The sequence below is a fragment of the Trachurus trachurus genome (genome assembly GCF_905171665.1).
Source record: "Trachurus trachurus genome assembly, chromosome: 9".
NCBI lineage: Eukaryota > Metazoa > Chordata > Actinopteri > Carangiformes > Carangidae > Trachurus > Trachurus trachurus.
This window is the reverse complement of record NC_139895.1, coordinates 26,127,573-26,140,274: the sequence shown is the minus strand read 5'-3', so window position 1 is coordinate 26,140,274 and position 12,702 is coordinate 26,127,573. Positions and strand designations below refer to the sequence as shown.

The 12,702-nt window shown below is 40.9% G+C and overlaps 1 protein-coding gene across 11 annotated transcripts in view; it reads left to right on the top strand.

The window, feature by feature from the left end:
- Nucleotides 1-12,702, top strand: part of trpm3 (transient receptor potential cation channel, subfamily M, member 3) — a gene marked incomplete at both ends in the record, with an annotated part of 137,444 nt that overhangs the window by 98,730 nt on the left and 26,012 nt on the right. For all 11 annotated transcript variants that reach the window (XM_083978798.1, XM_083978799.1, XM_083978795.1 and 8 more), the window contains 3 exons: nt 7,084-7,156; nt 11,741-11,841; nt 12,409-12,543. In XM_083978798.1, coding sequence (XP_083834924.1) covers nt 7,084-7,156; nt 11,741-11,841; nt 12,409-12,543 — 309 coding nt within the window. The remainder of the gene's footprint in view (nt 1-7,083; nt 7,157-11,740; nt 11,842-12,408; nt 12,544-12,702) is intronic.

Genomic DNA, 12,702 nt, shown 5'->3' with positions numbered 1-12,702 from the left:
CATTGAGTTTGCCTTGGATAATCAATAATAACTGAATGATGGGATAATTGAGGTTTGGGTTAATCAAGAGAGACCTTACTTACTTATAGGTACCAAACATCTGGAGAGCAGATGTTGTGGATTCAGGCTGAATCAGAGGAGCTGCGCCTTTTTTTTTGTAACTTGCTTCAACTTGGAGATTACTTCTCTCGGATGACAGAAGATATGATTTAAGAAGGAGGGGGAGAATGTGGACAACTGGGCCTTAGTAATGAAAAAAAGTCTATAAATTCTTATCATCTGCCCCAACAACTGTGGAAACCTCATTCTGTATCTTTTCCTTTCCCATGGCTCCCATCCCTCTTTAATCATTTTCAGGTGTCACATTCTGTGTAAGTAAAGCACTCAACTTCCCAGGGTCAGTGGCATTTACGGGCAGGTACAGCTGAGTGTCGTCAGCATAAAAATGAAAAGACACACCATATTTTTGTATTATGTGCCCCAGGGGAAGCATGTATAATGAAAATAGAATTGGTCCCAAGACAGACCCCTGGGGCACACCGTACTTTATTGAGGGGAGGGAGGACGTGTAAATATTTGCTGCGACACAGAACATATGATTTGAAAAGTATGAATAAAACCACTTCAAAGCTGTACCTGAAACTCCTACCCAGTGCCTCAGATGATTTAAAAGGATCCCGTGGTCAATTGTGTCAAACGCCGCAACCAAGGCCACAGTATCAAGGCGTTAGACACATGTAAGGCGTGCAACAGTGGGACATGCCATATCTATTAAAAAGCAATTTTCATCTTCAGTTTATAATTTTAACAGTATCATAAAAAACTGACCATAACATAAAACTTTGATAACATACTCCCTGATGATGGATTCAGTAAAAGTAAACCACATCCTTGTGTGTTGTCCATTAAACATCAGGCGTTTCTCAGCAGGTGCATACTGCAGTCATTTGTGCCCATTGCACCATGCAGACCCTCAGTTGATTATGGTTGCTTGAGATGAGGAGAGAGAGATAGTTGTGTCATCCCTCTGTTGTTCGGCCCTTTCTGTGTCTCTCACTGAGGTGATTTCACCAGCTCTCGTTCATCAGGCTGATAGGCATCGCGGGGTTCCCTCCAGCTCACACTCAGACAACCACAGTGTATGCAAGATTGGAGGGCTGTAACTGGAAGGGATATAAACAGGGGGGAAGAGAATAAGCAAACAGGAGGATTTGCTCTGGGAAGCTTCCTCTTCAATAGTTTGTGAAGCTCATACAACCTTAATTAAAACCACTCAACTGATTCTTGATCAGACTGAACCAATCGTATTAAAACTTAGATATCCAAATGCTGCAGGACAACATGTAGAACATGAGATGAAGCCAAAATAAATCTCCCTGTGCATGATCATAGTTTCCTCTGGGCTCTACACAGCTAATTCACTATGTTAGGTCTGCAAGGCTGGATTTCAGGACTTAATTCCCAGTTACACCATACGGAAACAAAACATGGTCCTACTTAGTGAACAAATTGTTTGGTGTGTCTGCCAGTGAAAGTTTTGTCATGGAATTTTATCTGAGAAAACACCGATCACATGGCCAACACACATGGAATTGAGATCACAAACTAGCAGTAATTGGTCTACATAGTATCTGAAATCAGTCTCAGCTAAACTACTGTATACCCAGAACCCTCAAGAGCCTAATGCTTATCAAAATTGATTATGGCAATATTTACATTTGAAATGAAAATTGCAGACACAGCAGGGGAATTTGCAAATTACTTATAATTATTTCATCCCTATAATTGAATGCACTCATTCTACAGCCATGTTCATAATGCCTCACATGTGACTGTAAAAAAAAAAAAAAAAGACAATAAGTCAACTCAGATGTAAAAAAAAAAAAAAAAAAAAAAAAAAGGTGTGAAAAGTAAATTATGAAACCAGTAGATAGATTTCATTAACAAACTGAAATAAATACCAGAAATACAACAGTCTAAGGCTAAATGTAAAGTTTTGTTTGAAGAAGTTTTCAGGTGCTCGGGCAGACTGACTTTATGCAGACAAGCATTAAAACTAAAAGCTTTTGTCCTGCACTTTGGAACAACTAAAGGACCTGAATCAAAGGACCTGAGGGGCCACTGCTTCATACCGTATTGGAGGCAGGTATATTAAGAGGCTGGTGCAAGATGAAGCAAGAGAATTGTAAAATCAATATGGAAACCGACAGGACTTTACAATTCTGTCTCAGTGATGGGGACACTGTGAAATGATGTTGGCTCTATAACACCTGTATAACATCTCATGTAATTGTACAAACCTGGGTTTGTGCTTGTATACCAAAGCCAAATAGTGTCAACCTCATGTTAACATGCAGGTCAGGAGATGGGTCACAAAACCGGGTGCAGTAACATGTGTTGACCCATCCACATTGGCAGCAAATGCAGGTTTCTCTTGGTTCAGTGCATCAGTCTGAAAGGGGTAAGTGTAAGGGTGTATGAGCGAGCAAGAGAGTGCAAAAGAGAGACAGAGAGAGAGAATGGGAGTGTGTGTGTTTGTCTCTGTGCCAGTGTGCCTGTGTTTTCCTTTTTTTTCTGGCTCTGCAGAAAGCCAAAGAACAGAAGGAAAAGAGAAAGACTAAGGGTGACTGGCTGGGATAAAGTGGGAGAGAAGGAGAGAGTGTGTGTCTGCCTAAGAGGGCAATGGAAAGGGGGAAGACCAAAGGAAGGTCCTGTCTTGCTTGTTCCTTAGATTCAGCATGTTGGTTTATTCATGTAGACATTTTGTGCTTCAGTTGTTTCTCCTTTGTTTATTATACTCAGGGCTGTTTATGTTTTATGTCAAGAGGCAATAAACTCAATGCGTGCACAGTGAAATGTATATCTCGGAGTTTTATGTGTTTATTTTTGTTTTACCACAGGCAGAACAGGCAGTCGTGTTCAAGCCTCATCGCTTTTTTGCTATAATTTTGTCATCTCACAATGCCACATCACAAATTTCATCATTAACATGATGATCTGAAGTTAGTTAGACAGTATATAAAAAAAAAAAAAAAAAAAAAAAATAGAGAGGCGCTCCTCAGCTACAAATAGTATTCCCAGTAATCTGTTTTACTCTTTCACTTGGTGTAATTTACAAGTGTACTGCCTCATGTCCCGGTAAAGGGGAGGAGGGAGGGAAAATAATTGCACAGGTAATCAATGAATAATGAGCAAGCTTTTGAAATTTTACAGAGATGTAACATCTATAGATAATATAAGTGGAATAAAGAGAATACTAAGAGCACCACGTTTATATCAATTTGTCTGGATGATAAGGGTAATTATCTTTCTCATATATGCGTATCACTTATCTTGTTTCTTTTATCTGTTCTACACATAGGTTGAAAAACTTTATTTGAATGAGTTGAGCTGAGTACAGGCAGTGCTAGAATCAGTTCATTAAATATTATCATGCCCGTCATATAGGTATTTTTATTTGCAAGTCCAATTCTAGCTCTAATTACAGGAGATATGCCTCTTTTTCAATCTCCCTCCCCCTCTACCCAGATCCCTCTCTGTGGGGTGGTGGCGGTGTGGGGAGAGGGGTGCAAGATGGCTGTCCTGGTATCTCCCAGCTTGGTATGAATAATTGAGTGCAGAATAGTCCTTATATGTTTAATTCGGATTAAATATTTAGGAGGAACCACCAGCCCACAGTGTTCCTCCGCCTCCCTGACAAGAGAAACTAAGAACGAGTAGGAGGAAGACAAGGGCAGCAAAAAAGTGACTTAAATGGACCATGAGGGAGAGATGGCGAGAGAGGGAGGGAAAGATAGATGGGAGGGGGAAGATGGAGGGAACAAGACAAGATTTAGGAGAAGGGAAACATGTGGATTGAAGAACAAATGAGTAAATGAGGTACAACAGAGAGTGTGAGTGACAAATTGTGAAACCTGCAGGCGAGCAACATTACCTTGGTTGATTCTCAGCAGGGCAATTCAGCAGTTTAAAATGTCATGAATAGAGAAACTTATTTTCCCTCTGATCTCTTTTTGTCTGTCATGCTAAAGATTTACCCCAGAAAATCACAGATGCAAAACTAAATATTTCAAATCCACAAAGATGACGCATTGTAAATACCACTGTTGTGTTTAAAAAGCAGATGAAGCTTTGGAAACCTCAGCACAGTGTGGATGTGTGCGGTGCCTGCCATGTGTCTTGCATGTACATGTAGCAGTATCAGCAGGGTCTTTGCCTGTTAAATGAAGATGAATGTTTTCCAATCAGCTTCGCTCACTGCAGCGTGAAGAGCAGTTTTCTGATCCTCTAAGCATGTAGCTTAGCGTCTCTGAAGATGTGGGAATCCTCCGACAGAACCCAGTCGCTCTGAGAAAAATGGCACTGCCTTTTCCTTTTTCATTTCCCCTATTAGTCTTCAATTTGTCAACACTCAATCTCCTTCTTTCTCTCTCACATTACTATACACATGCTTCCTCTTCCGTGCTGTGTCTCGTCTATCCTTCTGATCCCTGCCTGCAGTTGTCTCCCTCTGCTTAGTGTTTCTGGTCTTTTCCTGTCTCCCATACTCTTGTCAACAGAGAGACAGGTTGACAGAAATCAGTCAGTGCCCTGTCTCTTGTATATTGACCCCTGAGGTGTCTGTGTAGGGTCAGGGAGATTACAAAAAGAATATTCAGCATTTAGAGACATTTTCAGTATTGGTATTAACCAAGCACATTGTAAACATATCAACGTGAACACGTGTTCTTGCCCTGAGAAGATAAAAAACAAAAAAGCTATTTCCCTAGATTTCTTACCTCAAGGGCTCAAGAACATTTGCTTGTACAACGACTCTTTCCACACACCTATTGATGACTCTGTCGGATCGCTGCAACAGTGCATTGTCACAGAGGCTGTGTTGTGTTTAGCCTCTGATTTGTAGAGTCTTTATGATCACAGGTAGCGTGTATCCACAGGGTCACCTTGGGGCTGTGATTGAAGGGAGGGAGAAAGAAGTAGAGAGGGAGCGGGCAAAGATTGTGGGGGTGGGGTGAGGGGGGGGTAGCATGCCAGTGGGAGGTTGCTGCAAGATTAGCCTTTGGAGGTGGGCGGGGTGGAAAGATGACGGGTGGAAGAGAGTGAGTGGAGGGAAAGGTGCAGAGCCCTGGAGGGAGAGGGGAGAAAAGAAACAATGGCAAACATCTTCTATAATCATCTTTCCTCTATCACAGTGTCATCAATCTTTAGTCCTGAAGGCAGCCATGGATCGTGTGTGTGTGTGTGTGCGTGTGTGTGTGCGCGCGTGTGTGTGTAATTCTACATTCTTACACAATGATAACTACAGGGTTTAATGAACAAGTGGCTAGAATAGAGATCTGTGCTGATTGGGTGATTCGGCTCACACATGAGCACGCCCTCAAAAATTATAGGTAGCTGCTCCCTTGCGCTCTCTCCTTCTATTCCCTCCTTTCTTTCTTTGTCTGCCTGATTGGTTATTTCTAAAAGTGATCTAGTTTGGAAATTACAGCTTTTTGCACTTGCAGTTTGACATTTCAGAGTGACAATGCAAGTGCACAAAAAGAAATGACTGTTTAAAACACACTCACACACAGTATTGTTATGTTCAATAGATGGCTGCCTAAATCTGCTGCTAGAGTCCATTAGATTGAAGGCAAAGATACATTCTAGCAAATAGTAATGCAGCTGTTGGCCACACCACACACACACACACACACACACACACACACACACACACACACACACACACACACACACACACACACACACACACAGAAGAGAGAAGCACATAAAATTACACCCCATACCAACAACTCATTGGGGTCTCCACTCATGAAGACCTCAATCAATACCTTCACATCAAACTGCACTCCTATTTCACCTGGAGAGAGATCTTTTGATTACACACACAAGCACACACACACATAGCCACTCCTCTTATTAGTGTATTGCATATCACAGGGCTCAGGCATTAACATGTTGCCCAGCTCCTTGTTTCTCTGACAGGGAGGAGCCAACAAGTCATCAGCACGTGTACAAATGATGAATGAGCCAACATAAAATATACTGTAAATCATCAATGTGAATTGAATTACGTCTGTGCATTTAGATTGTGTAAAAGAGAAGAGAAGGATGAGGGAAGAAAGAGGAAGGCTAGCCTACAACACTGCAGCATTGCCTTAGGGAGAGCAACCGCAACAGCAGGAACAGCAAAGCCCGCCGAATCCTGGAACTCCACAAAATGAAGCCATTTAGAGGAGGGAGATGGGAAAGAAGATGGGCTGCAGGGAAGAGAGGGAGGTGGGAGGAGATGGATGGTGGATGGGAGGATTAGAGGAAGAGCTTGTCAGGCATTCAGAACACGCATTCTCCTGTACACGGTTCCCACAAGGTGCCCTTCACATGAGCATGTATGCCCACACACGTTAACACGAGTGTGTGCGCTCGGTATACGTCAGGAGAAGGGAAAAAAATCCTGAAAAGCTGCTCCATTTCTCTGATTTCCTCCACAGTGGACTCTGGCTTTCATCCATGGCACCATTAGTTCGTCCCAGTGGACATAAAAAATGCTGCTAAAAGACATGTCAGACTGCACAGATGAAGACCTGAACTGGCCTCGTAGTAAACGCTAATACTAAAAAAGGTTCGACACAACTAAAGTAAAAGAACAGAATGATCTTTGGAGGAGAAGAGCATATACATTGTCATGCATTGTCTCTCACTTTCCTGAGTTGCCGTCCCAGCAAATCCCTTCATTCCCTCCCCACAGTGAATAAGCTGTGTGTGAGAGTTTTGTACTGTTCCCTGCAGGAGAAGACAAGAGAGAAAAGAGATGAGTCTGGAGAGGAGAATATATTATATCAGAGCTGTGTGTCTCTCCTCTCCTCTCTCTCTTCTGAGCACCTCGCTAGCAGTGATTTTTTTTTCTGAAGTTTAATCCAACAAATGAGAACACTCTGACTCAGGATGTCAATGATTTTTTTATGCTATTAGCCTTGATACATTCAAGCAAACAATGAGTGAATGACTCAAGACTAAAGTCACTTTCAAGTAGTTTGGCTTGTATATAATTAATGCACCTTTCTCTCTCTCATTGTCACCCAGATTACAGTTTTCCGGATGGGGTCAGAGGGTCATCAGGACATTGACCTTGCCATCCTCACTGCATTACTCAAAGGTGGGTGTGTGCATCTATGTGTGTGTGCTGGAGCATGAGTGTACAGTGAGTGGCTTCCATTTCACTGCCACCCTCCAGGGATGTTGTTATTTAGAAGTGTCTGTACATAAAGGGAGGGCGATATCATTTCAGAGAGCACTCCTCTCACTGTCCCAGTTTAGGTCGATGTTCAAAGCCCACAAGTATGTTTTTATTTTTACAGTCCAGAGCAGAGAAATAAAGCATACACATCTGTCCTTGTTTTTTCCCCTTTTAAAGCTCCATTAAGCAATTTTGATCACTGCATGGCAGGAAGCCTCCAGTGTAAACTTGCACTGTTAAATGTTGATGTCATATTATCAAACAGTTGCTTAGTTACAGATTTAGCCGAAACGGTGCTGTGGGTATAACTCAGTAGTCTTCTTATCACTGCATTTCCAATTTAGTAAATTCAGTTTTGAATGATTTGATCAACTAAGTTCACAACCTGACTCAAAGACTCTTGAAGTCTCCCACAGATTCAACCAGTGAGTTTCATTAGTCAGAGAGCAAGCCTACGGTCAATTCAGGTAAAAAAAAAAAAAAAAAAAAAAACCTAATATAAAAACAACAGCTGGAGGATAAACTATTAAAATGAACACAGCTGCTTATTAACTCTGTGGCCAGAGACAAATCATTACAGGAAGACTCTCACAGTCAACAATGATTTATAGAGAGTGACATGTCTTTTGTGCCACAGCTTGTGAAGTATATATTTCACTTAAATTTGTGTTCATCATTTCTTTTTTAATAAGCTCAATAATTATTTGGTCCATTTAGCATTGTTATGCCACAAGAGCCTTTTATATCAAAAAACTGCCTAAGTGCACACATTGTGTCTATAAGCTTGAAGTTTCTTATATCTACACTCATACATCACAGTCTATTATAGTTAACAGTAGCCCTCAGGCATGGCATGGTAAAATGTGCAGGAAGATATTACTGTAAGTTAGCAGAAGTATATGATCCCAAAGTTGTTTTGCATTTGCAATAAAGGTTAAATTGGACCAAACTGAGTTCCAAAATTGAAAATTTGTCAAATGCAGACACAGGAATGAAACTAAAGCTGTTCCCCATTGTTTCCCATGCCCCCACCTACCCATACACAACCCTTTTACACACGCACACACAGTCATTGATCCATAATTTCGATTGGTTGTTCAGTAGCCTGTATTGATCATGGTTGCTCGTCTTGCCACTTCAAGAAATACAACATAAACGAGGCCCACTGGAGTTTTGCACATGTACACATGCGCTCACGCACAATACACACCCGCACATGTGAACACACACTCATGCACGTGTACGCAGAAACAGTGAGTCCTGTGGGACTGCTTAGAAAATCAGAGTGTATGATTGACTGTCTCAGGAATTGTTCCTTAGAGAAACATTTCATTCTGCAGAGAGAGAGGAGGAGACTAAACTAGAGAGCTGGGAGAGTGAGAGAGTACAAGAGAAACATGTTTTACATAATTTATGTGCAACAGTCAAGATGCATGATCTTTAACTTGCTCTATTATTTTCCTTATGTTCAACACTCACTTGTGACTCCTTCTGTTGGTGTAGCTTTCATTTCTGTTCACTTGTTCATTGCCTTTTTGTTCATTCTGCATTTTGTGTTAGTGATGGCATTTTGGATGACTGAGTGAAGGAGGCAACTGAAATCAAAGAAAGAGAGAAGACAAAAGTGGAAAAGGGGGGAGGGGGGGGGGTGAAATGGAAGTGATTAGAAAAGTGAAAGGATGAGAGAGGAACACTAAAAAAGGGGCAGCAAATGCTTTATGGTAGACACCATGAGGGTCATTTTACATGCAAGTCTCATTCTGTGGCAAAGTGAATGGGATGCGTTAAGGCTTTTAGTGTAAAATGAAATCAGTCACAACCTGCCTGAGAGCTTTTTTAAAACACTGGATTAGACTCCTTCGCCGAAGAACTAAGCTACTGCCTGAAGCTCAACAAAGCACAGCACAGTCAGGGATACACAGCAAGGAGGGAACAGAAGAGAGTGAGAGCAGGAAGAAAGGAGGGAAAGGAATGAGAGTGTGAGATACTATATAGAGAGAGACTTGGAGAAGTGTGAACAGACAGTGCTAAAAGGAAACTGCAACTAAGCACACATGGTGTAACACAGAGAAGGGTGTGGAGTAATTGATGGCCTGATGTCAGAGGAAGTCAATATCCTGAAGATTGGGTCCATAAAGTCAGTTGGCTGCAGTTCAACCTCCCTACAGGCAGACAGCGTGAAGCCACAGGCCTTTGATAGAGCAAGGCCACCTTTCTTTTTAATATACACATATCTCTACTAAAGCTCTTATTAGCAGGCTCTGCATCTTATTAACAGGGCTCTGTCAGAACTCAGACCATTAAGCTGCAGTAATGCTACACAGGCCTTTCAGAGTCAGACGGAGCGCTGTGTAAAGCAGTGATACCAGTGTGCTTATTGAAAATTACACAGCTTTGTCTACACATCTGGGAATATTATTATACTTTATGACACTGGGCTTTTCTGAAGACTGTGAGGAGCTGTTTTCAGTGAACTCCTCCCACTGTGCAAGTGAGTAAGTTGCCTGTTAGATCTCAGTGGTCAACAGTCTTTGAAGCGTGCTGCTGATAATCTCTCACAGGCTGACTATGAAAGTTTAAATGCAGTGAGTGCTATTTTGTAACCTACCATACCGAAGCAGTTTCAAGGGTTGTGCAGATAATGAATAATACGTTTTATTTTTTTTATACAGTCTTTTCTGCTGTGTCCAGATTTTCTTCTTCTTTTTTTCCATTTTAACAGGTATGGTGTCACAGTTGTCACCTGCAATGAACACACTTTGAATTAATTCTTTACACTCTGCACCCCAGCCCTATTGCTCAAAAATACTTTAAAACTCTAATTATAATAAATCCTTCAATTACCATTTGCAGGATGGTTCCCAAAATACTACAATATATTAAAGGGACAACAAAGAGTTTCTCCATCGGCAGAACGAAAAATTCCGCGACAATGAAAAAGTCTCATTTTAATGTGGATGAATCTACGCTACCCACACTTGTTAATGGGCCGATTTTCGATAAATATATAGTTTTGTCTCTATCGTTATTTTGTTATTATTAGTGGTGGCGGAAATGCTGGGCGAGCCGACCAGCGTTTCCTTACTTTCGGTTTCGTGGCGAGTCATGAGAATAACGCCGCTGAATCGCCGTTTATGTTCGGGACTACGACGGTATCTGATCGTCTTCGAACCTCTGACTTTAATTCTTGATGAATGAAAACATGAGTCTGTCTTGCGCCGGTCAAAGAATTTCACGGTGCGCGCGGAGGCTCATAAATGTAGTGTGAAACACTTCGCTTTTCCAAAACTCCTCGTTGTCCCTTTAATATGTGGAAATATTGAGATGATTGGAAATGTGACGGCGCAGTATTGAACAGTTGAGAGGTTACTTAAAACAAGAGGCGGGAGAGAACACATGTCTCCCTGGAAACAATTCTTCACACATTAAAATCACAGTAGATGATATCCATCTCAATCACTCGGCCAGCAGGATACCCCAGCAAGTGTTATTTTAATGAGATCTTATACCCTGAAGTTCCCCAAAACCACCCTTAGATTGTGAATATCTCAGCAGATTTATACATCTGTCAGTATGTCCTTTACCCAACAGCAATGACATGCGGCAAAGCTATCAAAGTGATGAGAGAAGTGCCTTTTTACTTTTATGTTATCCTTATTGTCAGTTTGCCCTTGAATCTTGTAAACAACATACATTTTTTCTTGCCTCTACTTCATCCAATATTTACTGAGTTAATTTGATTTGTCCACAATCCCACTTCTTATCTTTTGTTTTTATTTTTTACATATTTTTGTCTGGTGTGTTTTGAGATGTACATCTTTGTCTTGTTCTGCTGATTACTGTACAGACATGTTGACGTTGCTACAGAACCAAAGTACAGTAAAGGATGTTCATTGACACAGAAAATCAAAGGAGCGCAATTGTTCGCAATTTATACATGGACGAGATCATCAAACTGAGTGATACATCAGTGAACAAGCTGTCATTCTGCAATGCAAAGACATCTTTTTCTACAGACACATAACAAACAGGCACAGCCATTGGCAAAGACAGAGCAGATACATTAGCTGCACTCATCACTGAAAGTTTTAATATACACAAAAAGAAACACAGTTTCAGACTTACACTGCAGCCAAGCTCACATCACTTAATTCATTTCATACCCATAGGTACTGTAAATTGCTTCTGTCTAACACAAATACCAAGATAACAACAGAGCTGAACAATGTGAATAACAACATTGTTTTTACATGGCTGTTTCTTCAGATAAGAGAGATAAAAGCCTCATCATGTCATACTTGATTTTTCAGCCAGAAAAGTTTCAGCACGCAGCAGTGGTAAATGAGAACATAAGAATATAAAGGGAATAGAAAATAAGACATGTCAGCATCAATATTAAAACAGCATATTATATCTGGCAACTAAATTAACAACTAATAAAAATCACATTTGCAATGAAGTTTCTATCTTTGATTATGTATCTGTGTTTGCATCCTCTGCCAGGTGCCAACGCTTCTGCCCCTGACCAGCTGAGTTTAGCACTGGCGTGGAACAGAGTGGACATTGCCCGCAGTCAGATCTTCATCTATGGACAGCAGTGGCCCGTAAGAACCACCAACTGTATCAAAAATAATAAATGTAGTGCAGCAGAAATACTGATTATATTCACAGGGCTTTTTGCTCTTACTGTATTTTCACAGATTTTCACTCTCTTAACATTTTGGAATATAGCAGTGTTTAAAAAGATATTGGCATCATGGTCTTCAACAGCTTATGCTATAGTTTACAAGAAAGGTGATGCCACTAAAATTAGACTTTTAGAATTTAATAGGCACTTTGGATGCTGAAAGCTTCTCAGGATCAGTCATAGTTGAAAACTGGATGCAAATTATAACCCAGTGCTGCAGTTTGTGATTGTTATTCAAAATGTATGGATTCCTTGCAATTTTGTAATAATGCAATTTGAAGCTGTCTTAAAATGTCTAAACATTTTATTTCCACTGACTCTATTTTTTGGCTGTGTGGTCTGTGGAAGCGAAACATGCTAGTGGAATAAAGTGTATGTTAACCAGTTGTGAGTGGCTTTACTTATAGACCACTGGTTTATTGAAGTGGTTGTTTGCTGTATGTGATATCATCATCATGTGGGTTCTCCATCCCATGACCTTCAGGTGGGTTCCCTGGAGCAGGCGATGCTGGATGCCTTAGTTCTGGACAGAGTGGACTTTGTAAAGCTTCTGATTGAAAACGGAGTCAGTATGCACCGCTTCCTCACACTCTCCAGACTGGAGGAGCTCTACAACACGGTAATAAAAACTACTCATAAAAGGACTGTAAATACATGTTGTCATCATCATCATCTGTTTGCAGAAGCACCTTCTACAGCAAATAGTTGTAATAGTGAATTTCAAAGTAAAATGTTGTTTGAGCATGGTGATATGGCAGACATTTGTAGATTCTGTTGA